At 51.7% G+C, this 25,394-nt stretch overlaps 2 protein-coding genes across 3 annotated transcripts in view; one reads left to right on the forward strand and one right to left on the reverse strand.

Moving 5' to 3' along the window:
• LOC129017725 (ubiquitin carboxyl-terminal hydrolase 6) overlaps positions 1-3,878 on the reverse strand; it is a 48,939-nt gene extending 45,061 nt beyond the window's left edge. For both annotated transcript variants that reach the window (XM_054458402.2, XM_054458403.2), the window contains exons 1-5: positions 3,726-3,878; positions 2,558-2,711; positions 2,208-2,280; positions 1,963-2,045; positions 205-244 (exon numbers count right to left, since the gene is read on the reverse strand). In XM_054458402.2, the coding sequence (XP_054314377.1) occupies positions 205-244; positions 1,963-2,045; positions 2,208-2,279 (195 nt within the window). In that variant the 5' untranslated portion in view covers position 2,280; positions 2,558-2,711; positions 3,726-3,878. The remainder of the gene's footprint in view (positions 1-204; positions 245-1,962; positions 2,046-2,207; positions 2,281-2,557; positions 2,712-3,725) is intronic.
• An 8,447-nt stretch (positions 3,879-12,325) lies between these two features.
• Positions 12,326-24,913, forward strand: LOC129017508 (putative TBC1 domain family member 29). Its single transcript, XM_054458133.1, has 6 exons — positions 12,326-12,566; positions 21,305-21,363; positions 21,669-21,728; positions 22,164-22,263; positions 24,405-24,463; positions 24,746-24,913. The coding sequence occupies exons 1-6, from the start codon at positions 12,326-12,328 to the stop codon at positions 24,911-24,913; spliced, it is 687 nt and encodes a 228-aa protein (XP_054314108.1).
• Positions 24,914-25,394: the final 481 nt, after the last annotated feature.

A 25,394-nucleotide genomic window follows, 5' to 3' on the forward strand; every position in this document is an offset into this window, starting at 1 on the left:
AAGCCAGGACTGTGGTTCTCACTTTGGAATCTTAACAAACTGCCAAAGTTACGGCAACTTGGGGTCAGGTCTCTGCTGCCCCTCCCAATGACAGCGTGTTGCCCTCACCCGCCACCACCCAGGCCAGCTGCTTCCTCTGCCTCACTGACCACCCGCCCAGTCCCTACATCCCTGGACCAGCCCCTCCATGCATCAGGCTCTTACCTTTGCCTCCCGGGCAGTCACAGGAGGGAGCTCCGTCTCACTGTAAGGCAACCCAGGCAGAGCTGAGGACCTGCACAAGGCCTGGAGCCACCCAAGCCTGGGAGCCGACCCCCAGAAAGGACTGGCTCTGTCCCTATCCAGCTCAGGACTCAGCCCAGGAGAAGGCACAGGGAAGGGAGGACAAGGGCCTTCCTGTGGGGCTGACTCCCAGGAGGGGCAGGACCTGGGAGAAGAAGGAGTACAGGGACTCCCAGTACAGCCTGGCTGGGGTTAGTGGGACCCTGGCATGGGGGGTGGTCAGGCTGCACAATGGGGCTGCCCGTCCTGGACTCGAGGTGGTGCTTTCTGCTGGAGCTGAGAAAGGTTAGCCCTGAGATGGGATGGGGGCCACCTAGGGTGGGCGACCGGGCCCTGACAGGAGTCCCTCAGGGAGTGACCACATCACCCCACCTGGGTCAAGGGAGCCTGCCCTGAGACCTGCCCGGTGTACTCTGGGTGCACCAGGGACCCATCCCACTTGACAGCCCCAAGGCTCTTGCAGGTTCTGACCTCCCAGCATCCACCTGCCTCTCCCTGCATCTGAGCCACACACCCTGCATTTCAGAAGTGGCACGGCTCATCAGCTCCCTCACACCCTACCTCCCCCGGGATGCTCTCTCTCTCCATCCTATGATGCCCAAAGGATGGGCTCCTGGCTGGGCTCCTCTTACCTGGCCCCAGATCCCTTCCTGGCACCAGACACAGGGTCTTTAGTCACAAGCCCTGCTGCCTCCCTGGCCTCACTGTGACATGCCCAGAATGGGGCCCTGCCCATCTTCTTCCCCATTCCCCTAGGGCCACAACCCCCACTGTCCCCATGCCTTTCCCCCTTCCCCATGGGGACAGTGAGGGCTGTAGATCTAAGGACATGGGGGAGAACAGGCGCAGGTGGGCCCTCAGAGACCTGCTGGACAACAGCTCCAAGGCTGGCCAAGCATCCACCTGCCTCTCCCTATACCTGAGCCACACAGCCTGCGTTTCAGAAGTGGCACGCCTCATAAGCTCCCTCCCACCTTATCTTGCCCGGCATCCGCTCTCTCTCCATCCTATGATCCCTGAGGGATGGGCTCCAGGCTGGGCTCCTCTTACCTGGCCCCAGATCCCTTCCCAGCACCAGACCCAGGGTCTTTAACCACAAACCCTGCTGCCTCCCTAGTCTCACCGTGAGATGCCCAGAGCGGGGCCCTTCCCGTCTTCTCCCCCATTCTCTTCGGGCCAAAGCCCCCACTGTCCCCACACCTTTCCCCCTTCCCCATGGGGACAGGGAGGGCTGTAGTTCTAGGGAAATGGGGGAGGACAGGGGCAGGTGGGCTCTGAGAGACCTGCTGGACAACAGCCCTGAGGCTGGGCCAGGTGTCTCCTCACCCTGTGGCCACAACCCTTGGATCTCACCAGGGTTGTCTCCTGGTACACAGGGCCAGAACCTCAGGCTGCCCCGCTCCTCTTGTGCTAACTTGCCGACAGAACTGCTGAGAGCCCAGGGGCCTGGCCTAGCCCAGTCTCCATTCCCACCCACTCCCTACATGGGCCTTGCACCTCTGGCCCAACCACAACCTCAGGCTGGACCTCCAGGGGAGCCAGGGAGGAGTTCTGACCCTGGAAAAGAGGTTGGCCAGACCTGGCGAGACATGTCCTGTGTCAGAAAGGCTTTTCTAGAAGCAAACCCATCCCTGAGCTGAGACAGCTGCTTTAGGGGTGAGGGGAGCACAGAGGACTCACTGCAGAATCCCAAAGCGATCAATGCTGCTGTAGATTTCAACAGGCTCAGGCCCCTTGTCCTCTGGCAGCCCAGCTCGGTGTCCCTGTAACCCAGAGGGAGCCTTAGTGAGGGGTCCAAGGTAAACGGTGCAAGGGCCTGGGGGTATTGGCCACCCGTCCCTGCCCTGTGCTCCTAGGGAACCCAGGACCCTTTGACTAGGGTGCACTGGAAGAGACCTCCCTCCAAGGAGCAGACCCAACTGTACCTTCTGATACTTCATAATTATGTCCTCCCGCTCCTGTGCCTGCAAACTATCTGCGTCCTCTATCATGTCCATCCTGTGAGACAAAATTGTCTAAAGGTTACACTGTACCCGACAGCTTCAGAGAACCCCTGAACCGCTCCCGTCGGGCTCCCAGATGCTGGCTGGTTGTATAACCTTCATTCCACCACTGCACTCCGGTAAAAAGGGGCCAAACCCCGTGGCCCACACCTCCATGGGTCTCTGCAGTCTGAAGCCCCAAGCAGGGGTGGGCATCTTCCCAAGGACTCAAGAAGAGTGGGACCTGGACAGAGAATCCCATTGTCCCCTTATGCCAGGAAATGCACACACACCTGCCCCGGCAGGGTGAATGGTGTCCACTTGCCAAGGGTGAAAAGCCTGTGATGGGCTATTCCAGGGATGTGGATGCGAACTGCGGTCGGGCACCAGAGGTCTCTGTACGATCGGCCTCCTTGAATGCTCAGGGCCACAGAGATGCCCAGTTTCCTACGGGGAACAAGATCTCTCCTGACTGCTCCGTTCTACCCTGCTCATCACTTGGGCTACCGTGGCCCTTCAGTCTAACCAGTGAAGCTGCTTTAGGAATAACGCCATTTGAGCAGGAGTGTGTTTGGTTTTGGGGATGAAAATGATCTACTGTCTCCAAAGCAGCCACTGTGCTCATGGAAACCACATCTCTCAGGGAGGGACTGTGGACTCCACCATTCTGAGCTGTCCCTACAGGAGGGGGCTTCATTTTCCTGGGTGACTGATGAAGAACAGTGGGTCCTCGTTCCTGGAGAACATCTAGATGGACCATCCTTCCTGAGAATACTCGGGGCAAAAGGAAAGCAAGGCCAGACAGAATAAGAAATACTTGGGGAGAACCCCAGTGCCTGGACCCCTTTGAACACAAGAGAAGATAGTCTCCCCTCAGCCAGCCCTCCAGGGCTCCTTCACTTTCCACAACTCCCCAAGGGCAGAAGGCTCCCCATGCCACTCCCAGACAAGGGACTGTGTGTGTCCAGTGGGTCCCACAGTGACCATCAGGACCCAGCTTAGGCCCCAGGTGTGTTCTGAGGACCCTTCCCTCCTCCCCACCCACAGTGGATCCATCCCAGTGTCTCTTCCACGGCCAGGCTCTGCCCCATCGGGATCGGAAATCTGGGCAGATTTGGGATCTAGAGCAGGGAGGTCTCAGGGTTGAGGCCTGAAGTCTAGCACGGCACACAGCAGGGCTGAGAGCAAAACCCAGGGTCATGTCTGGATTCTCGGGCCGGTTACCGCCTCTCTGACCCCAGATGTCTCACCTGTGGAATGGGTACATTCGGGAACAGCACCCACTCTACGAAGCCACCATGAGGACGAAAGAGAAAATTGTCTACACAGGCAGTGTAGAACGGGCGCCCGGTGACTGCTCAGGGATGACCCTCCTCTGTAGCTGCCCAGAGGCCAACACCGCCCATACCATAGCCACTGTCCCCAAGTCAGCCTGGAGGGAAGAGAGCAGGTGACACTCACCTGATTCTGATGAATCAGTTGGCCTGGGTTATGCCTCTCAGGGAGAAAACCTTTGAGTCCACAAGCTGCTCACCAACACCACTGTGTGTTAGTAACTGCTGTAGAACACAGACACAGGCTGGAGAGCGGATAGGTGCTAAGCACCAGTGACATTCTGATGTCATGGCACGCATCACAATGGGGCCTTGCCCGGGTCAGCAGGGCCCAGAGTCAGGTCCTCCGCTGCCTGAGGCATCAACATGCCTGCCTGCATTGTGTTTGTGCACATGTGTGCACACGTGTATGTGGGTAAACATGTCTGTGCACATGTGTGTTACTTCTCTGGCCAGGCCTGGCTCCCCCACTCATGTGTGCACCCAGTTCCTCATCACTGTCATCCCCGGAGCCCAGGACCAGCATCAGACCTCCCTGAACTCAGCCCTCCCTACCCAGGGTAGTCCTGGGATACACATAGGGGTGGAGGGAAGTGACTGTTTCTGTTGAATCTCAGAATACAAAAGCTAATACTATTAACTAATGGTTATTTAGTATCTCTAATGGTCTTTTTTAGTGTCTCTAATGGTATCACTTCTTCATTTCTGGTATTTTAACTGGGTATTTCTCTCCATGACCCTTGTATATTTTAGCTAGAGGATCCTGTGGGGAAAGTGCTGGGCACACAGTAGGGGCTCACTCCTCTAGACATATTATCTAACACGTGGCTCAGCTGTCCTTCCACCCACGGCCTAAGGGATGCCAAATTCCAGGGTCCAGAAAGAGCTTGGGATAAAATGAACATCCAAGGGGAGGGCTTTGACTTGGGCTTAGTCTGCCTGTGCCATCCAAACGGAGTCTCAAGTCCTGAGACAGGGCGTCCAGATACCCCAGTGCAGGGCCCTCCTGATCAACACCTGCTCCCCTGTACTCATTAGCAACCTCACCCACCCTACTCTCAAAGGATACTTGGCACTCGTATCTAGGAGCTCTGTATCTGTGGATTCAGCCAACAGCGGATGGAAAATATTCAGAAAATAAATTGGATGGTTGTGTCTCTACTGAACATGTGCAGACTTTGTTCTTGTCATCATTCCCTAAACAATACAGTATCACAACCATTTATATAGCATCTGCATTGTATTACACATCATGAATAATCTAGAGATGGTCTAATGTATATGGGAGGATGTGCATAGCTTATATGTAAATACTAGGCCATGTTATGTCAGAGACTTGAGTATCCATGGATTTTGGCATCCCTGGGGACCCTAGAACTAATCCTCCATGGATACCAAGGGATGACTGTATAAACTCACTCAGGAAGGCTTCTCACTGGAGGAAGGGCCCAGTTCAGGACTCACAGGGACATCTCCCTGGACTACTGTCCATTCATCCATTGTCTCCCCCGACTCCACATCTCGGACTGTACCAATGACAGGCCTAGCAAGAAGAGACAAGAAACAAGACAAGTTCACGCTGTCCAGTTTTGAGGTCTTGAAAGAAGTTGCATCAGTATGAGAAGAGTGGATCAGTTTTCTCCAGGATCCAGAAAGCATATCAGGCAGCCTTGGGGTAAGGAAAGGAGCCCAGCCTCTCCAGCAGCCACATGGGCCAGCAGTAGGATGGGGCTGGGGCTGGCCATGTGGATCACTTGGGCCTCATGAGGCGAAAGGAAATACCAGGGGGCAGAGGAGGAGCATGGGGGCAGCTGGTTGCCTAAGGAGAAGGCACCTCAGGGAAGGAGATTATATTCGTTTGTTTTCACACTGCTCTAAAGAAATACGTGAGACTGGGTAATTTATAAAGGAAACAGGCTTAACTGACTTGCAGTTCAGGAAACTTGCAATCATGGCAGAAGGTGAAGGGGAAGCTGGCACCTTCTTCACAAGATGGCAGGAGGGAGTGAGTGGAGAACCAGTAAGTGCCACACTTTGATACCATCAGCTCTCCTGAGAACTACCTCACTATCCGGGGAGCAGCACGGGGGAAACTGTCCCCAAATCCAATCCCCTCCCACCAGGTTCCTCCCTTGACACAGGAGAATTACAATTCCAGATGAGATTTGGGTGGGGACACAGAGCCAAACCTGTGAGGGTATCAGTCTATCTTGCAGCTCCCCTGGGGCTGAAGCTGAGTACCGATCTGCTGGCCTTGCCCTATAGCACACGAGGTCTCTGCCAGTGCGCCCCCATCTGCTGCTTCCTAGGGATGGTGGTGACTTCCTCAAGAGGAGGGTGGATTTGCTCTCCTGCTGCCCCTGCAGGGCCTTGTGGAGCCCCGGCCAAGTTCTCCCAGGGTAAGGGCAGGAAACAGGGCTCCTTGCCCTTCTTGCTACTTGAGTGACAACCCTGGGGTCATCCCTAGGCCCCGTCACTGCCCCTGCTTCTAAACTGAGAACATTTTGGCAAATCTTCCTGGCAGAGGCTGGGGACTCATCCCTGCTATCTGTTCTAGCTTGATAAAGCCGGGTTAAGACATCTGGGCAAGCAGACAGTAGAGTGGACCCCAGGAAGGGTGGGTGGAGGGTGATGGCCTTTGGGCTTCCCTGGACCAGGGTGGGAAGGGGGAAGTTTACCAGGAAATAGAGCTCTCAGGACTATGTTTAGGAGGAGGTGGTAATGCTGGTGGGGGGAAGTCCATTCATACATCCATTCATCCATTGTCTCCCCCCACCCCCCAATCTTGTACTGTCCCAACGACAGACCTACCAAGAAGAGACAAGAAACAAGACAAGTTCACGTTGTCCAGTTTTGAGGTCTTGGAAGAAGCTGCACCAGTATGAGAATAGTGGGTCAGTTTTCTTCAGGATCCAGAAAGCGTATCAGGCAGCCTCGGGGTGAGGAAAGGAGCCCAGCTTCTCCAGCAGCCACACAGGCCTGCAGTAGGATGGGGCTGAGGCTGGTTTGGGGTGGAGGATAAGTGACAGCCAAGGTTTGTCAGCATGCAGAGGGGTGGCTGACTCATGGACTAGGGGCTGCAGAGCCCAGTGGTTGCCCTTAGTTCTTGGATCCTGGGAGACTTCTGGAGCCTGGATCTGGACAGCCTAGGGGTGGAGGTGGTGAGGGGCAGGGGTGGGGAGGGAGGAGAGGCCTTGCATGACAGGGTGCAGGGCAGGAAGCCAGCCAGGGACTGCTTTGGAGTGGCTGCTCCCATCCCCATTCCCACCCCCAAACCTACCCCTCCCCCCACCCTGGTGCGGGGTCGGTCGTGGGCAGGTGTCCTCTGCTTTGGCCTCAGCAGATCCCAAGATGGAAGCTGGCAGCCATGTGGGCATGTCACTTGCGCCAGCTTTGTCCTGCAGTTTCTGCTTCCTGGAGAGTGTGGCGCCCACCCAGGAGAGCACGGGCACACCCCACACCTCTCATTTTGAGGGTGCTGGGAGGTGGGGGACCTAGGTCCTGCAGCCCTGTGCTTGTCCCGTGAAAATTAGCCTAGGAGTCCCGTGTCCGCCCATCCACGTGGAGCCCCAGGAGCCTGAACAGTAGCATGCAGCGAGATGAGGAGGGAGAGAGAACTGGAAAAGGAGAAAGAGAGATGAGGAGAAGGGAATGAGAGAGAGGACGAGAGACTGGGAGAAAGACAGAGGAGACTGAGAGGATAAGGAGGGCGAGAGATGGAGAGAGAGACACAAAACGCAAAGAGACAGAGAGAGACGTGCATGAGTAGGAGGTTGAGTTACTCTGGATCCCAGTTCCCAGTGAAAACTGTAGGTCGCCATCACCTAACCACACGTGCAATAAAGTCTTCTGCCTGCTGCTCAGAGCCCTGAGAACCCCTTCTCGTGGAGCATAAAACCTTTGACTACTGCCCTTCCTCACTGCATTTTTGTTTTCTCTTCTGGTGAACCGTGATGTCTTGTCTATTGCCTTCCTGGGCTCAAGGATCCATCAAAAACTGACGCCGCTTTTGGGGAGGATCTGCAGTGCCTTCCACTCACCAGGCTCCCCAGGAAACTTGTGTACTTGGCTTGGGCCCTAAGCAGCTGGGTACATGCTGGGGCTCTGCTTCTCTCTTTCAGTAAGAAGGAGAACTAAGAAAGAGACTGAAGCATGGTCTGCGGAGAAGGCACTTGTGCAAACACCAGGAGAATGAGGGGCCTGAGTTGTCTTCATTTCTCCTAAAAGCATGCATTCCCGGCTGGGCGCGGTGACTCACGCCTGTAATCCCGGCACTTTAGAAGGCTGAGGTGGGCGGATCACCTGAGATCAGGAGTTCGAGACCGGCCTGACCAACATGGAGAAACCCCATCTCTACTAAAAATACAAAATTACCCAGGCATGGTGGCACATGCCTGTAATCCCAGCTACTCGGGAGACTGAGGCAGGAGAATTGCTTGAACCCAGGAGGCAGAAGTTGCAGAGAGCCGAGATTGCACCATTGCACTCCAGCCTGGGCAACAAGAGTGAAACTCCAACTCAAAAAAAAAAAAAAAAAAACCACATGCATTCCCTCCCAGGCCACTCTAGTGAGGGCATGAAGCACAGCATGTGTGTGCGTGTGTGTGCGTGTTTGTGTGTTGCAGGGGTTACAGTGGACAGGATGTGGGAGGGCAGCTGCAGCTCCAAGCTGCAAGTCTTTCTGATAGAATGCTTAAGATTCCTTGGACCACAGCAAGAGTGTTTTCATTTGCACCCATTTTTATTAGCATTTAAACCTGTATTTTTTGTAGCATGTAAACCTGAAGCTGCTTAACTATTCCTTGAAGCATTTACACCAGTGGTTCCCAACCTTTTTGCTACCTGAGACCAGTTTTCTTGAAGACGACTCTTCCACGGACCCAGGAGAAGGGGAAGGGATGATGCGGAGATGATTCAAGCCCATTACATTTATTGTGTGCTTTATTTCTATTATTATTTAACTGTAATATATAATGAAATAATTACACAACTCACCATAATGTAGAATCAATTGAATCAGTGGGAGCCCTGAACTTGTTTTCCTGCAACTACATGGTTCCATCTGGGGGTGATGGGTGACAGTCACAGATCATCAGGCATTAGGTTCTCATAAGGAGCACGCAATCCAGATCCCTGGCATGCGTAGTTCACAGTAGGGTTCGTGCTTCTATGAGAATCTAATGGCACCGCTCATCTCACAGGAGGCAGAGCTCATGCGGTAATGCGAGGGATGGGAAGTGGCTGTTTCTACAGATGAAGCTTTGCTCACTGGCTGGCTGCTCACCTCCTGCTGTGTAGCCTGGTTCCTAACAGTTGGGGATCCCTCATTTACCCAGCAAGATAAATACATTGTTATGTCAATTGAAATTATTCACCTTGAACCACCCAAAATTACCCCGCGTACCTACACCCACCCAAGGGTCCCGTAGCACACTTTAGGAGCTGCAGACAGTGAGCCTGGAGCTCCATGGAGCATTCCATCCCTTCACCATCTGTGGGCTAACAGGCTGCATTCGTTTCCTAGGGCTGTTTTATAGTACCACAGACTGCACACCTTCAACAACAGAATGTTACTGTCTCACAGTACTGGAGGCCATGAGTCCAAGATCAAGGTGTCAGCAGGGTGGGTCCCTTCTGAGGCTGTGCAGGAAGGCTCTGTTCCAGGCCTGTCTCCTGATGCGTGGGTGGACGTCTTCTCCCTGTGACTCTTCATTAAGGGTGATTCTGGTGAGGGCTCAGAAGAGGAGACTTGGACAGAATGTTGGTAGATAAATGTGCCAGTGGAAACCAGAGGGTAGACGGGACTCCATCCATACCCGGGGCTTTCTGGGGACAGACCTGTCTAAGCAGCTGCCATTCCCAACCGAATTCTGTTTCTGAAAAGCCAGGTAACAGCTGGGGCTGGGCCCTCTGGGATTTGTTTAGTGACCGGATTATGTGGGAGGCCTGGAGTGGGTGGTTGGGTGGTGGGTGGTACTGCCCAACCTCATTGCATCACTCACTTCCCAGGCCCTGCCCTCAACCCCTCCTGACCAGGCCCTGTCCTGGTTCTCAGTCACCCTGTCCCAGTGGGTGCTTCAGTGAGGGACTGACTCGAGGTTACAGAGTGCTGTGTTTATGTGACCTGAGAATATGTGTGCACAGACTGTGCCTGCAGTGTCCTCGTACAATTGAGCATGTCCATGTCCTTCCCGTGTGTAGGCAGCCTGTCCCCACATGCCTAGGAGTGTGACTCCGCGTCCTGGTAGATGGGGAAGGAGAGAGGGAGTTGTGCCCAAGGTCCCCTGATTACTTCTATGGGTGCATGTTTGTGCATCTTATTAGGGGTCCTTGGGGATATGGAAGATTCTGCCCTGGGTGCCCGTGATCAACTGTGTGTGTGTGTGTGTGTGTGTGTGAGCGCGCGTGCGCGTGCATTAGGGGGTGTACTGTGTTACAGCATCCTCAACCAACTCTGTATGTGTGCATATGTTTGTGTGTGTGTGTGTCCTACAGGTGTGAGCGAGTGGATGTTTCCACTACGTGTCTGCACACGTGTGCGTGCACTTGCGTTGTCCTTGCACACCTGCGTGTGTCCCGTGAGAGCGAACGGAGCCCAGCATGTGCTGGCACCTGTAGGAACGTGTGAGTGAGTGTGCGTTCTGCGGGTCCCTGTCCTGCTGGCTGCCCGCTTGTCCCCAGGCAGTGCGCGCACGGGGTCCCAAGCCGGAGTGCCCGCCGGTGTGAGTGCGAGTGAGTGTGGCCCCACGCAGCTCTCTCCGCTCTGCACTGCCTGGGCAGCCCGCACATTCACCCTGCCTGGTTGCTGCTGAGTGACGTGGGCTGGGCCGGCCCCCTGCCTGCCCGCCCCTGGCACTCAGTCGCGCTGGCCTTCGCGGAGGCCTCGCCGCGCCACGCCGGGCCTGCTGAGCCGCCCCCGGCCGGGGTCGCTCCGGGCCAGGCCGTGGCGGGGCGGGGAGGCGCTGCCTGTACCACCCCCGGGCGGTGCGGGGAAAAGGCGAAGATTTGCATCCAGGAGCATGTGGCCATCCACGTGTGCCCCGGCCCCATCCGCCCCATCCGGCAGATCTCTGGCTACTTCCCCGACTTCCCGCCGGACCTGCCCCATGACGCCCCGGCGCGCCCAGCCACCGCCAGCGCCGGCCGCCGCCGCCCCTCTGATGGCGCCCGCGACGACGACAAGGATGGGGACCATTTCTTCGGAGCCTAAGGATCCCGCCGAGGTCCCAGCCCTGCGCAGCCCCCCGCCAAGTCGCCAGAGGACGAGCCGGACGCCGAAGGCTACCAGTGGACGATTGCAGTAAGTTTCCAACTCGCCGACTTCGCGCCCCTCCACTGGCTCCGGCTTGGCGGTCCCCGGCTTCGGGGTGCCCTCGGTCCCTCCCAAGCTGAAGGTGGGGATGACCAGTGCCCCCCCGGAGCGAAGACCCCCACATCTCTCCAGGATGGGGGGTCTGCTTGGGGGTCCACTTAGGGGTGTATCCCTCAGGCATTGGAAGTGGGGATGGGAGGCCCTGAGCCATGGTGGCTCCCCTAGTCCCCCGTTCTTTCTCTGTGTAAATCCAGCTTTGCAGGGAAGCGGATGTGGTGCATTTCCTGGAAGAGCTGGGGTCCTGGGGTGTGGGGAGCTGGGGCTGGGGTGTGGGGAGGGGCCCAGGGTGGGCAAGCTGAAGCAGGACTGGCACAGGCCTCTGGAGGGCCTGAGGGAGGCTGGACGCCCTGGGATGCAACCTTCCTTGTCCGCTTTTCTAAAGGTCAGTCTCAACTTGCCCATCTGTAAATAGGGTTGATTGTCCCTGCCTACGTGGCTGTTGTGAGCATTCAATGAGCACTGCCAGTCCTGGGGGACTCTTGTTTTTTTTTATTGTGCTAAATACACAAATATAAATTTCCCATTTCAACCATTGCTTTTTATTCTTTCACTCCCCACCCACCCACCCACCCATTTTTAGTGTACAGTTCAGTCGTGCGCAGTCCCTTCTACCTTCACACTGTGTGCAAGCCATCTCCAGAAGCCTCTTCATCCTGCAGAATTGAGACTGGACCCATTAAACAACAGCTCCCCATTCCTCCTCCCCCGGCCCCTGGCAACCGCCATTCTTCTCTAGGGATGTGACTATTCTAGGAACCTCATGTAAGTGCAGTCACCTGGTATCTGTCCTTTTGTGTCTACCTTCTTTCACTCAGCAGAATGTCTTCAGGCTTCATCCATATTGCAGCCCGTGTCAAAACTTCCTTTTTCAGGCTGAATGATACTCGAGAACCAAAATCTTCTCTTCTGAACACTTTGCCAGCAACGGCGTCTGAGAGGCCCAGGGAGGGGCAGGGCTGGGGTTTTGGGGAGAGGCTCTGCTCTCAAAGCCAGACCCCCCTCCCCATCTATCTCCTCAGGGCCAGCACCAGCCAGGGCCTCCTCTCATGGCTTACTCCACCTGTCCCTCCCATGGGACCCGCCCCTAAACGATGGGGTCAGTTTCTGTCTCTTGCCACTCACTAGGTGGGGAGGGTCTATCCAAGAGCCCCCCTAACAGCTCCCTGACCTGGAATCAGCCTCCTGCCCTCCCGCTTCTGTGGACAGTGGTCAGACTCCGTGGGAAGGCAGCCCCACAGAGGGCTGGGTGGAGGCACTGGTGGGAACCCCGGGGTCAGGGCCAAGGAAGCCACCTGTTTGGCAGCACAGTGACATGGCCTCAGGCAGTGCCCACTGGTCTTTTTACCTCTGGCCAAATGTGTGGCTGTTCAGGGTGCTCAGAGACCTGCCGGGCGAAGGAGTGGAGAGGCGGCAGCAGAGGGCAGCAGAGGGCAGCAGAGGGCCCATCACAGTCCAGGGGTCTGAAGGATAGAGCAGGCATCACTCCGTCCCAGTGTGGCAGCGCCCCCAGCGTAGCCCCCACGGGTGTCTTGGGGTACAGAGGTGGGACAACCAGAGCCACTGGACAGACATGCCAAAACTTCTGGTGGCCCAAAGGTATGCAAGTGAAACGTATCAAGAAACAGGACCCAGTGAAAACATTTTGAGCTACAACAAACGTATATGAATTGTAAGAATAAGACACAGTGGTCAGGCACCCTCTACACAGGGTGGGCCACCAGATTCCCAGAACTCTGCACTCCAGGCACGTGGTGAGAAAGCCAAGAGGCCAAGAGGCCAGGGTGAGGGAGTTGGGTTTGGAAGAGCAGCCATGTCACCGTGGGCACACGTGGGGCCAATGAGCCAGGCCCTGTCCGAGGCAGCCCCACAGTGCAGGGCACAGCTCAGATACGTCCACCTGACCACCTGACCTCAGCCACTTCTCTGGCGTCTCACAGGGGCCTGGCATGCAGGCAATGGGAGGAAACGCTCTGCCTGCCAGGCCCTGTGTCCACATCGTCTCCCTCCCTCTCACTCCGGCCCTGGGAAGATGGGACTGTTACATCCTTGAGGTTGCTACTATCATGTTTCCGGATAATGCCCCCACACTTGCCCTAGCTGGTTTGCTATGATGTTGGGCTAGAGGAGGAATATCTCCAAGTTGGAAGGGATTATAAAATGTTGCATGAGAATAGTTATTTATGCAGGTGCGTGTGTGTGTGTGTGTGTGTGTGTGTGTAGAGAGAGAGAGAGAGTCAAAATGTACTCTTTGGAGCTAGACAGGACATGTTTTTTGCCTTGATCTCTTGATACAATGGGTAACATAACAGCTGCGAACCTTCCTGAAGTTCTCTGAACTAGACTGAAATCTGCAAAGCTCGTCCCCTCAATGAGGGACCCAGAGCAAGTGGTTCAAGAGAACTAAGAGAGAACCTGTTTTTAATGCAAGGCCCCAGCTTCTCAAATCTTGGTTTTTGAATTAAAAATCGTATACTCATACTTATGAAAATCAAAGCACAAAGAATGGAAAATGAAAAGTGGAGATCCTCATTTCTTAAAAATCATGGTTGCCAGGGAAATCACATTTAATAGATTGGGATATAGCACATCAAATGTCCTTCTTATGTTTATGTAAATATATATAGCTTTTACCAAAGCAAATATTATTATACATATAGTTATATAACAAATATGTGGTAATATAGAGATTGGTATAGAGATACACATATGGAATGTATATTTTATATGCATAGTTTTACATTAATATCATAGATACCTTTCATTTCAGTATGTATATCTACTTTATTCTTTTCAGTAATTTCATGTTTATTATGTGGCTATAGCATCATGGTTTAAACTATTCATATTTTAAAGAATTTATTTCTATTGGTTGTTTTTACAAACAGAGCTGCAAACAACAGCAATGTACCAAAACTTTGTGTCTTTTTTTTTTTTTTTTTTTTTTGAGACAGAGTCTCACTCTGTCACCCAGGCTGGAGTGCAGTGGCACGATCTCGGCTCACTGCTACCCTGTCTCCCAGGTTCAAGCAATTCTCTTGCCTCAGCCTCCCAGGTAGCTGGGATTACAGGCACCTGCCACCATGCCCGGCTAATTTTTGTAATTTAGTAAAGATGAGGTTTCATCGTGTTGGCCAGGCTGGTCTCCAACTCCTGACCTCAAGCTATCCACTTGCCTTGGCCTCCCAAAGTGCAGGGGTTACAAGAGTGAACCACCATGCTTGGCCCTCCTTTGTTTCTTTAGATAGTGTTTCTTGAAATAGATTCCTAGAAATAAGATAGATTGAAGAGTATGTACATTTTAAATTTTTCTACAGACCGTGTCATTGCTCTTCAAAAATGCTGGTTACCAAAATGTCACTTTTTGATACTAAAAAATAGATTGTTTAAAACACACAAAGCAGGGCTTATGAAAAAGAAAGTTAATATATTTTGCGTTTCTCACAAGTATGTTGAATTCCTCCCCCTTGCATTGTACAGCAGGAATCCTGATTCAGTCTAACTTTCTTGTACTTAAAAAAGTATATACTAAAACGTAGGCCAGGAGTTAGCAAATATTTTCTATAAAAGACCAGATAGTAAATATTGTTGTCTTTGTGGGCTATATAATCTCTGTTGCAACAATGTGACTCCACCTTTGTCTTGGAAAGCTGGGATAGATAATATGTAAAAGAGTGGGAGTGGTTGTGTTTCAACAAAACTTTGTTTACAAAACAGGGGTAATACTAGGTTTGTTCTGAGGACCATAGTTTCTTAACCTCAGTCTAGGCAATCTGTCAAATAATTCTGCATTCACAATAGAAGTCTTGTTGTATATACTGGCTGACTGTCTTTCCTTTATCTAATGTTAACCACTGATTTTGTGGAGCATGGATTCTAGGGAAATAATACCTAGGTAAGATGTCTGTTACCATGTGCATCTTATTTTTAAGAGCGGTTAAATTCTTATTGAGACTGGGTGCAGTGGCTTATACCTATAATCCCAGCACTTTGGGAGGTCGAGGCAGGAAGATCTCTCAAGTTCAGGAGTTCAAGACCAGCCTGGCCAACATGGTGAAGCCCCATCTCTACTAAAAATACAAAAATTAGCTGGGTGTGTTCATATGCACCTGTGATCCCAGCTACCTGGGAGGCTGAGGCAGGAAGATCACTTGAACCCAGGAGGCGGAAGTTGCAGTGAGTCGAGATGGCACCACTATACTCCAGCCTGGGCGACAGAGCAAGACTCCATCTCAAAACAAGTCAAAACAAAACAAACAAACAAACAAACAAACAAAAAACTGGGAGACCGAGGTGGTCAAATTACAAAGTCAGAAGTTTGAGACCAGCCTGACCAACATGGTGATACTCCATCTCTACTAAAAATACAAAAATTTGCCGGGTGTGGTGGCGGGCGCCTCAGCTACTCAGGAGGCTGAGGCAGGAGAATCGCTTGAACCTGGGAGGTGGAGGTTGCAGTGAGCCGAGATCATGCCACTGCAATCCAGCCTGGGCGACAGAGCAAGACTCAGTCTCAAAAAAAAAAAAGTCTTATTGACAAATTCAGTAGTTTCTTGTCTTTAGTCTGCATGTGTTTCACTTGGGGGTTTGGTAAAAATCTAGATTCCCACATCCAAACCCAATTCTCTTGTTAGCATTTTAAATGACCATCTCAGGTGGTTCTGGGCTGCTCAGAGGTTTGCATATTAGTTACATTATTTATTCGCTGCACGACCACGGACAAGTGGTTTTAACTTTCTGAGCCAACATTTCCTCTTCTATCAAATGGGAATATTAATAATACTTAGCCCTTGGAGACACTGTTAGAATTTGAAGGACAATGAGTAATTTTTAAGAGAGCTTGACTTGTGAGAAAAATAAGCTTAAATGCATGAATATATATATCAAGCACAAATTTACCTAGTGCATATGCATTATACACTGGGTGCATAATATTTTATAAAATAATCCTTGTTTTATGAAATAGTGTTTCATTATTTGGGGAGAGGCATTATCATTTCCTTTCTGCTGACTTCCCCTGTTCAGAGTTTTCTACTCTTCCCCTCCCATCCCACTACCTTTGTTTGTCACAAAACAAAGCCAATAGAATCACCAACAGTTTAAGACTGGTTTACTCAAAACGAATTCGTTATTTTACATAGCTGAACACAGAAATGATAAATAATGTCCTATAAATATTTGTTGGTTGACAGCTTTGGAACAATGTCCTCTAGAAAAAGCTGAACGTAGCCACCCACCTTGCATGAGAGCCACAAAGAATAGCCATGTGCCTGAATATATGTCAACCACTGTGTGACTGGAGGGGCTGAGGAAGGGGTATAGAGTGTTGTGGGATCGCTTCCGACAAGCAGTCAAGAACACATAGAAATACATTACACAAATTAAATAATCTAGGTAAGTTGAAATGCATGTTAAGAAGAGTCCCAGAGTGAGGTTGCTTGGGTAGGGGTAGGTTCAGGAATTGAAGGGACGTCCCTAGGGCCTGGGTCCCTGCTTCCTAATCTGTCACAAATGTAACAGTGTCTTGTTGCTTCCAGGTCACTCAGGGATTCGACTCTGAGGTCAATGATGCACTTAGCACCAGAGCTCGATGGGGTTGGCACAGACCTGCCAGCTTCAGCCACTTTCATTCTGGAAGCTGTTGAAAGAGAGAGTTATAAAAATTGAGGAATCAGAAGGGAATTCCTAGTCCCCTCTCTGTCTTGGCAAGCATAGGGCCTGTCCACTTGCTCAGGACTCTTTGTCCAACCTCAGCTCCCTAGACCTTTCCTCAGTGGTGCAGGGGGTCTCCTCAGGCAGCCTCCTCCTGCTAACACTTCCTCCTCTCTTCCCTCTGCCAGGGGCAGCTCTTCCCTGTTTCCTTGCAGACCCCAGGTCAGGCCAGAAAACACATCTCTGGCCCTTCCCTGTGTCCCATCACCAGATAGGACCTCAAAGGCCTGGGGTCCCCAAGATGGCCCTCAAACCAGCTGGTGCCCTTGCAGGCTGCCCCCCTCCAAGTCCTGCTTCTCTCCAGAGATGGGCAGGAACACCAGCCCTTACCTGGCCCAGCTGTGAGTCTCATAATTGCCATCTACCATTTTTCTAGGGGTCTTCTGGGGGTCCTAGGAAAAGCAGCAGATGCCTGGGTGCTTGGGGACCTGGGCATTCTGAGGGAAGGAGCACTGTGACCCTGAGTCATTTTTCACTAGGGACAGGTGAGCCAACTCCTTCTAACCAGTGATAAAATCAGAAGGAAGTAGATGGAGACAGCGCTGTTCAGGGGATGATTTGCGGATGAGAAGAACTGGCAGGAAGTTGGGGATTTGGGGGTGAGAAGAACTAGCAGGAAGTTGGGGATCTGGGGGTGTGAGCAGAAGAGGACAGGGCTTGGGCACTCAGTCACCAGCCCCCTTCTGGGGTCCAAGCTGTGTCCCCTTCTCTTAAGAGGTAAGCCCTGAGTCATGGGAAGATGGAGATGGCAGCTGATGAGAGAGGATGGTTTTTAAGCACCGTGGTGTCTTGTTGAATTGCACATGCTGGGGTTCTTGGTAGCCACAGGGCTCAGGGTATTTGCAAGAATAGTTGAAGTGCTCACTTGTCTTGGGGCTGTTTATGGGGAAGTGGTTTCCACAGCGAGAGGAGGTGAGATATTGGTGTCACCACGGACTACACTTAGCTAGTTCCTTCTCACTAAAGCTCTGTAGCCAGATCTGTACGCTTTTTGAAAATGTTCCATACTTTATTATTTTATTCTTTCACAATCAATCAGCATACCTCATTTTATAATGAGAAATAGATTTAGTTGGTTTTAATGTTCATTGTTTCTGAGATGCCCCTGGTCTCGTGGGGGCAGGTGGAGTATGTGAACAGGTAATTGTAGCATTTAGCAGAAAGTGCTAAGACTCTTAGTAGAAAAAGAAATGAAAGCTCAGAACCCCACGAGGGGAAGAAGTGACCTTCCACCAGAGGGTTGGGGAAGGCTTCATGGAATGGATGGAACTTTAGTTGTGTCTGCATAACTGCCTGGGATTTAGGCATCTATAGAGGGGTGGGCAGTGGAGGCCCAGCTGAGGCAGAGTCCTGGGTGTGACATTGTGGGCTCAGAGGAAAGAGAGGGTGCTTCAGTGGAGCTGCAGAGCGGTGGGGGCGAATATGGATGATAAAGCTAAATTGGGACCAAACCAGTACAGGCCTTGAAATCCCCCCAATGGGGTTAGAGATGACACGCTTGATGCTGGAGAACAACGGAGGACAGAAGCAAGTGGGACCACGCCTTTGGAACTGTGTCCTTCCTAAGCGTCTGCAGAGTTAGGTCTTTTAATACACATGGGCTCTGTTTCCATTGCACCCGAATGATGGCTAGTGCTAGTCTTGAGGGAGGAGAAGCAGAGGCAAGATCAGGGGCTATGGTAAGTTTCACCAGAGCTTTGGCATCCACGTATCTTCCCATATCGCTACCAATTCCAAGTAAAGGTATCTATTCCACCTGTTTCATTAGAAACCTACATCACAGGCAATGCCTCCTTCTTACCCCACCCTCTGCCTCCCAGCTCTCGTTGATACCCCGAATTGCATTCCCTCACTCACTTCTTAGGGGAACTCCCTCCATACTCGTGATTCCGTTTCTGAGAGCTGGCTTCTGTGAGTTGCGGAGCACAAGAAAAGGAAATGGAAACTGTTGAATCAGTCAGTGTTCTGATAAGGGGCATCCTCTACCTCTGTGATTACAGCACAGTGTGTTATAATTAGTTAACTATGTAATTTGCTCTTCAAAAATCTAGACCATGTCCTGTTGATTTTATTTTAGTTTCTTGTTCTCAAGAAATTTATAGTTTAATAAAGGCAATGTGGGAGTTTGAAAACAAACTTTTATTTCGTGCTAATGATAGATTAGCAGCTACACAAATTTTAGTTCACAATAAGTAATATTTATTGAGTGATCACCATGTGCCAATTTCCATAACAAGGATTTACATGTTTGAACTGTTACTCTTCAAAACAGCCCTATGATTTAGTTACCATTATACTTTCTCAGTAGAACAGGTGAAGAAACCAAAGTAAATAGAGGTTAAGCAATTTTCCTAAGGCCATAAAGCTGATGACTACCAGAGCGGGGATTCAAATCCAGGTAGTCTGACTCTAGGTATCACACACTACACGTCCTGTACCCCGACTTACTATATTTGATCCTTACAACAATCCTATCATGGCAGATTTTTTAGAGTGTCTTCTCAGATCAGAAACCAACTCCAGACTATGTCTTGTTGGTTGATTTAAACCGAATCCTAGCACACGATTATTATAACATGATGAGCCTCCTGACCTAGTCTCTATTTCTTAACATTGTGTTCTTTTTAATAAAGATGATTTATTGAATATATAATTCTATCTCAGTGTTTATATATTTGTAAGACTTTCTCTGTCAATCCCCAAACCAGGAAATAGCCCTTTGCCATGTGTTTTGCTTGCATTGAAATATAGTCGTACGCACAGCATGTGCTTATATACGTTGAATGAATAATGTAAGGGAGATGTAGGATAGGGTTGAGTTGGGAGGGTCTTAGACATTTCCTAGGTGGTAAATTGATGTTCCCAGTTGAAATGACGTGTCCAGGGTCATGCGGATGGAATTGGTCAGTTTTATATTCCACTGTCTGTGTTAGTTACCAGCGTATCTCCGGTGATAACCACAATGCCTGACATATAGTGAAGCATAATATCTATTTGATGAATAAATAAATCACTGATTTGACTAACAATATGTGTTATGCCTGAACTCTCACCATGCAGTTGAAATACTAATGGGAAGGGTAGGATAAGAAAGGCCGTGGTGAGTGGGATGGGGACAGGATCAGGAAAAATAACTAATGGGTACTAGGCTTAATACCTGGGTGATGAAATCATTAGTGCACCAAACCCCCATGGCACAAGTTTACCTATGTAACAAATACGCAAAAACAAAAAAAACAAAAAAAACGACCCCCCCTCCCCACACACACACAAAGAGAATCAGGAGAGAGAGTCAGAAGTGTGACAGGTCTCCAGAGCCAAGGAAGAATCTTTAAATAAAATGAGAATTGAAGCCAGGCACAGTGGCTCATGCCTGTAATCCCAGCACTTTGGGAGGCCGAGGCAGGTGGATCACCAGAGGCCAGGAGTTTGAGACCAGCCTGGACAACATGGTGAAACCCTGTCTCTACTAAAAATACAAAAAATTATCCAGGCATGGTGGCACATGCCTGGAGTCCCAGCTACTCGGGAGGCTGAGGCAAGAGAATCACCTGAACCCAGGAGGTTGCAGTGAGCCAAGATCACACTATGGCACTCCAGCCTAGGTGACAGAGCAAGACTCTGTCTCAGGAAAAAAAAAAAAAAAAAAAAAAAAAAAAGAATCGATGGTCCCAATAAAGACACAATTTGAAAGAGAAATGTAAATTAAACTTGCATAAAGAAGTTTTCAGTAACTTGGATCTAAAAGGTTATGATTTGCTTTAAAAAGAAAGGAAAGAAAGAAGAAAGAGCCTTAAGGATGTCTCTGCCTCACGCAGCCAGACCCAGGGAGAGCCACCCTGGCCAGGTGATCTCGGCTTTCAGTGAAGACACCTTCCTTGTGTCACCAGCTTGTTGGGAGCCTTTAGGACGTCTCTGCTGAGGGTCCCACAGGAGCCCAGGGCTGACCCCCAGAGCCCAAGTCAGACACCTTTCATCTTCATCAGCAGAGGGCATCTCATCCTCCCCGTGGCCACCCTCTATATCATGGAGCCACGCCCTCCGGCTCTGATTCTGTGCAGCTGACTCTCCCCTCCCTAAGTGTCCTCCTGCCCTCCAGCTACCCAGGCTCCAGCTTCCCTTGGTGCCCACAAATGGGCCAACCAAGCCCAGATGGCAGCATCTCCCCATCCCGTGTCCCCTGGCCCAACGCCACTTCCAGGAGACGACCACGAAGCCCAGCACCCACCCTGTTCTGGCCGCCCCCGTCGTGGCCTCAAAGTCAGGCTTGCCCTTTTTGCACCCTGGCCCAGGAGGCCTCCAGGGGAACCTCCAGCCAGGCTCCAGGGGATGTTCCCACCCCCCCTCTCCAGGGTAAAGGCTGCATGGTGGGGTTACCAGATGGGAGGGTGGGAGGCCTCGGGGTTTGGGGGGCTCTGCAGCTGCCCAGCTCTTCCAGCTGATGGCTCCACATCTTGGGAGAGGGCTCTGATTTCATGATGGGCTGGGGGCTTCTCAGGGTTCCACAGCCCAAATGGCAGGACAGTCCAGGGGCTCCAAGACCATCAGGAGCATGTGGTACCCATGTCACAACCCAAGACCATGTGGCATCTGGTGAGTTGATGGTCCCCTTGGCTCTTCCCCAGAGGCCCTGCATCCTGGGGGGCTGGAGGAGCAGCGGGGGCTGGAGCCCCTCGTGGGGCTGGTGACAGGCTGGGTCCCAGCCAGGGCCTGACCTGGGATGTCGGGTTTCCCATGGGCTGGGAGTTGGGTTTCCTTTCCAACCCTGGAGGAGACAGAGGCACAGGGATGGGGGCCCAGCTCCCACAGAGCAGGGCTAAGGACAATGTGTCCACCAGGAGTGCCGGAAGGGGAAGATGTTGGGGGGAGCCTGGGACACTGCCCAGTGTTCTGCACTTGGGGAAGGATATTCAGAGGGCCCTGGAAGAGGGAGGTTTTTAGGGTAGCTCAGGGGGCCCTGAGCACCTCTGTTCCTCCCATCCGGACAAGGAAGGTCTATGCACACAGGGTTCCTCATTCAGCTGGCTTCTCAGGATGCTGAATGTTGGGGTAAAGAGGCACAGGGAGACCCTGGCTCAGGGACCCTCCTTGCCCTGCAGTGCCCTGCTTCCCCAGCCGGGGGGTCCAACTCACCCCCCAGCCCACAGGAGGCTCAGGCAGATCCCCACAGGACACACAAGCAAGACCCTCTGCCCAAGAGGGCTCATCCCAGGGCAGAGGGTGGGGCTCAGGCCCAGCCTCATGGACAGACTGGGCCAGGACCCGACTTGGGAGGACTCAGGGAAGCCTCAAGCCCTGGGGAAGCCCCTCTCTCCACTGAAATGAGTGCCCCCCATAAGGAGCTGCAAGACCTTGTCTGACCCAGCCTCCTGGAGGGGTTGGGTGACCCTCATGGGGAAGGTGACATAAGCCCCAATGGGCTAGCTCGAGCCACCAGCCCCAGCCTGGAAGAGCCAGGTTGTCCCATGCCTATTTTCCCCACAGATCTGTCTTGGGCTCACCCTGCGCCTGTGGGACATGCATTTGCTGGAAGGGGAACAGATGTTGATGCCGATAACAAGCACTGCCTTTAAGGTTCAGAGGAGTAAGTCCACGTGTGCCCAATGGGGCTTGGGGAGCACTGGGGTCAGAACCCGACTAGCCAAGGGCAGCTTCCTCACACTGTCCTCATGATCGTCTGTTCTGGCCCAGGGGGAGGTCTGGCCAGGTGGGCTGGGCAGGGCACAGTGACACCGAGCCCATCCCTCACATGACCCAGATGAAAGTCTGGAGTGTGGTGAGCACTTCCCTGCCCAGGCCGCCCCCCAGCCACAGCGTTCTTGCACATCTGGACCCGTGGCGTGGCCACAAAAGGATCCAGCACTGCCCAGTGGGAGACTGAAGTGGCCACGGGGTGTGGGCTCTGACCCTTCCCAGGGAGCTCTCCTGGCCTGATGCCCACCTTGTCCCTAGAGCGCCATATGAAAATGTCCAGGTCTGGCCTGTGGGCATGTTTTTGAGAACAGTTCTTCCATACCTGGGCCCTGGATGATGACACTGCTCTTTTTTTTTTTAATACTTTAAGTTCTAGGGTACATGTGCACAAGGTGCAGGTTTGTTACATACGTATACATGTGCCATTTTGGTGTGCTGCACCCATTAACTCGTCATTTACATTAGGTATATCTCCTAATGCTATCCCTCCCCCCTCCCCCCACCCCACGACAGGCCCCAGTGTGTGATGTTCCCCTTCCTGTGTCCATGTGTTCTCATTGTTCAATTCCCACCTATGAGTGACAACATGCGGTGTTTGGTTTTTTGTCCTTGCGATAGTTTGCTGAGAATGATGGTTTCCAGCTTCATTCATGTCCCTACAAAGGACATGAACTCATCCTTTTTTGTGGCTGCATAGTATTCCATGGTGTATATGTGCCACATTTTCTCAATCCAGTCTATCATTGATGGACATCTGGGTTGGTTCCAAGTCTTTGCTATTGTGAATAGTGCCGCAATAAACATACGTGTGCATGTGTCTTTATAGCAGCATGATTTATAGTCCTTTGGGTATATACCCAGTAATGGGATGGCTGGGTCAAATGGTATTTCTAGTTCTAGATCCTTGAAGAATCGCCACACTGTCTTCCACAATGGTTGAACTAGTTTACAGTCCCGCCAACAGTGTAAAAGTGTTCCTATTTCTCCACATCCTCTCCAGCACCTGCTCTTTTCTGACTTTTTAATGATCGCCATTCTAACTGGTGTGAGATGGTATCTCATTGTGGTTTTGATTTGCATTTCTCTGATGGCCAGTGATGATGAGCATTTTTCCATGTGTCTGTTGGCTGCATAAATGTCTTCTTTTGAGAAGTGTCTGTTCATATCCTTCACCCACTTATTGATGGGGCTGTTTGTTTTTTTCTTGTAAATTTGTCTGAGTTCTTTGTAGATTCTGGATATTAGCCCTTTGTCGGATGAGTAGGTTGCAAAAATTTTCTCCCATTCTGTAGGTTGTCTGTTCACTCTGATGGTAGTTTCTTTTGCTGTGCAGAAGCTCTTTAGTTTAATTAGATCTCATTTGTCAATTTTGGCTTTTGTTGCCATTGCTTTTGGTGTTTTAGACATGAAGTCCTTGCCCATGCCTATGTCCTGAATGGTATTGCCTAGGTTTTCTTCTAGGGTTTTTATGGTTTTAGGTCTAACGTTTAAGTCTTTAATCCATCTTGAATTAATTTTTGTCTAAGGTGTAAGGAAGGGATCCAGTTTCAGCTTTCTACATATGGCTAGCCAGTTTTCCCAGCACCATTTATTAAATAGGGAATCCTTTCCCCATTTCTTGTTTTTGTCAGGTTTGTCAACGATCAGATGGTTTTAGATGTGTGGTATTATTTCTGAGGGCTTGTTCTGTTCCATTGGTCTATATCTATGCTTTGGTACCAGCATCATGCTGTTTTGGTTACTATAGCCTTGTAGTATAGTTTGAAGTCAGGTAGGGTGATGCTTCCAGCTTTGTTCTTTTGGCTTAGGATTGTCTTGGCAATGCGGGCCCTTTTTTGGTTCCATATGAACTTTAAAGTAGTTTTTTCCAATTCTGTGAAGAAAGTCATTGGTAGCTTGATGGGGATGGCATTGAATCTATAAATTACCTTGGGCAGTGTGGCCATTTTCATGATATTGATTCTTCCTATCCGTGAACATGGGATGTTCTTCCATTTGTTTGTGGATGACACTGTTCTTAATCATCTTCAGGCCTCTATGAAGAAACTAACAAGGAAGCATGGGGACCTGCCACCCCCAGGAGGGCTCCAGTACCAGGTCCCCTCCTGAGTCACCCTCTGGGGCAGTCAATACTGGGGAAGTGCCCAGGACCCCTAACCCTACTACCTGGGTCTTCCTCTTCACCTTTTCTTCCTCCTCTTCCTCCTGGACTCTAAGAAAGTACAGGAGGCCCACCATTCCTCAGGGCAGACGCTCAGTGCATATGTACTGGATGTGCTGTGCATGCAGGAGGGGGATGTGGACAAGATCCTCCAACAAGCCCCTTCCCACTTTCCACAGTAGCCTTTTCTCCCCCTCACAGGGCCCTCAAGGGCACTGGAAGAGCCAGACCCATTTGTGAGAGCCTCCACTCCTCCCTGCAAGTGCTGACAGCCTCAGAGAGCAGCAGAGGCCCCTCACTCCTGCACGGTCCTCCAAGGGTGCCAGGACAACAAGCCTTGAGCCAGGGAGACAAGGGAATCAGTGTCTCTGACCCCTAGAGCATTCAGAGAGAGGGCACAGGTGGGACCCTGGGCCCAGAGCCAGAGCCAAGAGTTCAGCCAGATGTGGGAACGGTCAGTCCTGGTATGGAGGGGGCAGCCCAGGAGGGCAGAGAGTGACCCACGTCCAGGCCCACTCACCGCGGAGACACGTCCCCACATGAGGTGGCAAGGGGGCTGGGTGACAGCCGAGGTGGCAAGGGGGCTGGGTGTCAGCCAAGGCCCCTCCCACCTGAGTTCTGGCTGGGGGCCATATCCAAGGCCCAACAGCCCTGGGACGAGGTTGTGTGGCAGGAAGCCCCCAGCTAGGCTGAACCCTGGGGGCAGTCCCAGGAGCCACCTTCCATGCCCTGACAGCTTCCCCATGCCAGGCGGCACACACCCCTGGGATCAGCAGACTACAGGCATGTCCTCACTGTCAGACCACAGGGGCCACACAGAGACCCTGAGGACTCCAGAGACGCAGGCAGGTGAGGCCCAG

This window comes from Pongo pygmaeus, chromosome 19, assembly GCF_028885625.2.
Source record: "Pongo pygmaeus isolate AG05252 chromosome 19, NHGRI_mPonPyg2-v2.0_pri, whole genome shotgun sequence".
Lineage (NCBI taxonomy): Eukaryota > Metazoa > Chordata > Mammalia > Primates > Hominidae > Pongo > Pongo pygmaeus.

Bases quoted from the DNA above. Each gene is read 5' to 3' on its own strand.
- LOC129017508 (XM_054458133.1), top strand. From the start codon at position 12,326: ATGTGTGGCTGTTCAGGGTGCTCAGAGACCTGCCGGGCGAAGGAGTGG. The intron at 21,729-22,163 runs GTAAAGAGGCAC...TTTTCCCCACAG, and splicing joins TCAGGATGCTGAATGTTGGG to ATCTGTCTTGGGCTCACCCT. The intron at 24,464-24,745 runs GTACCAGGTCCC...AGGGCCCTCAAG, and splicing joins CCACCCCCAGGAGGGCTCCA to GGCACTGGAAGAGCCAGACC.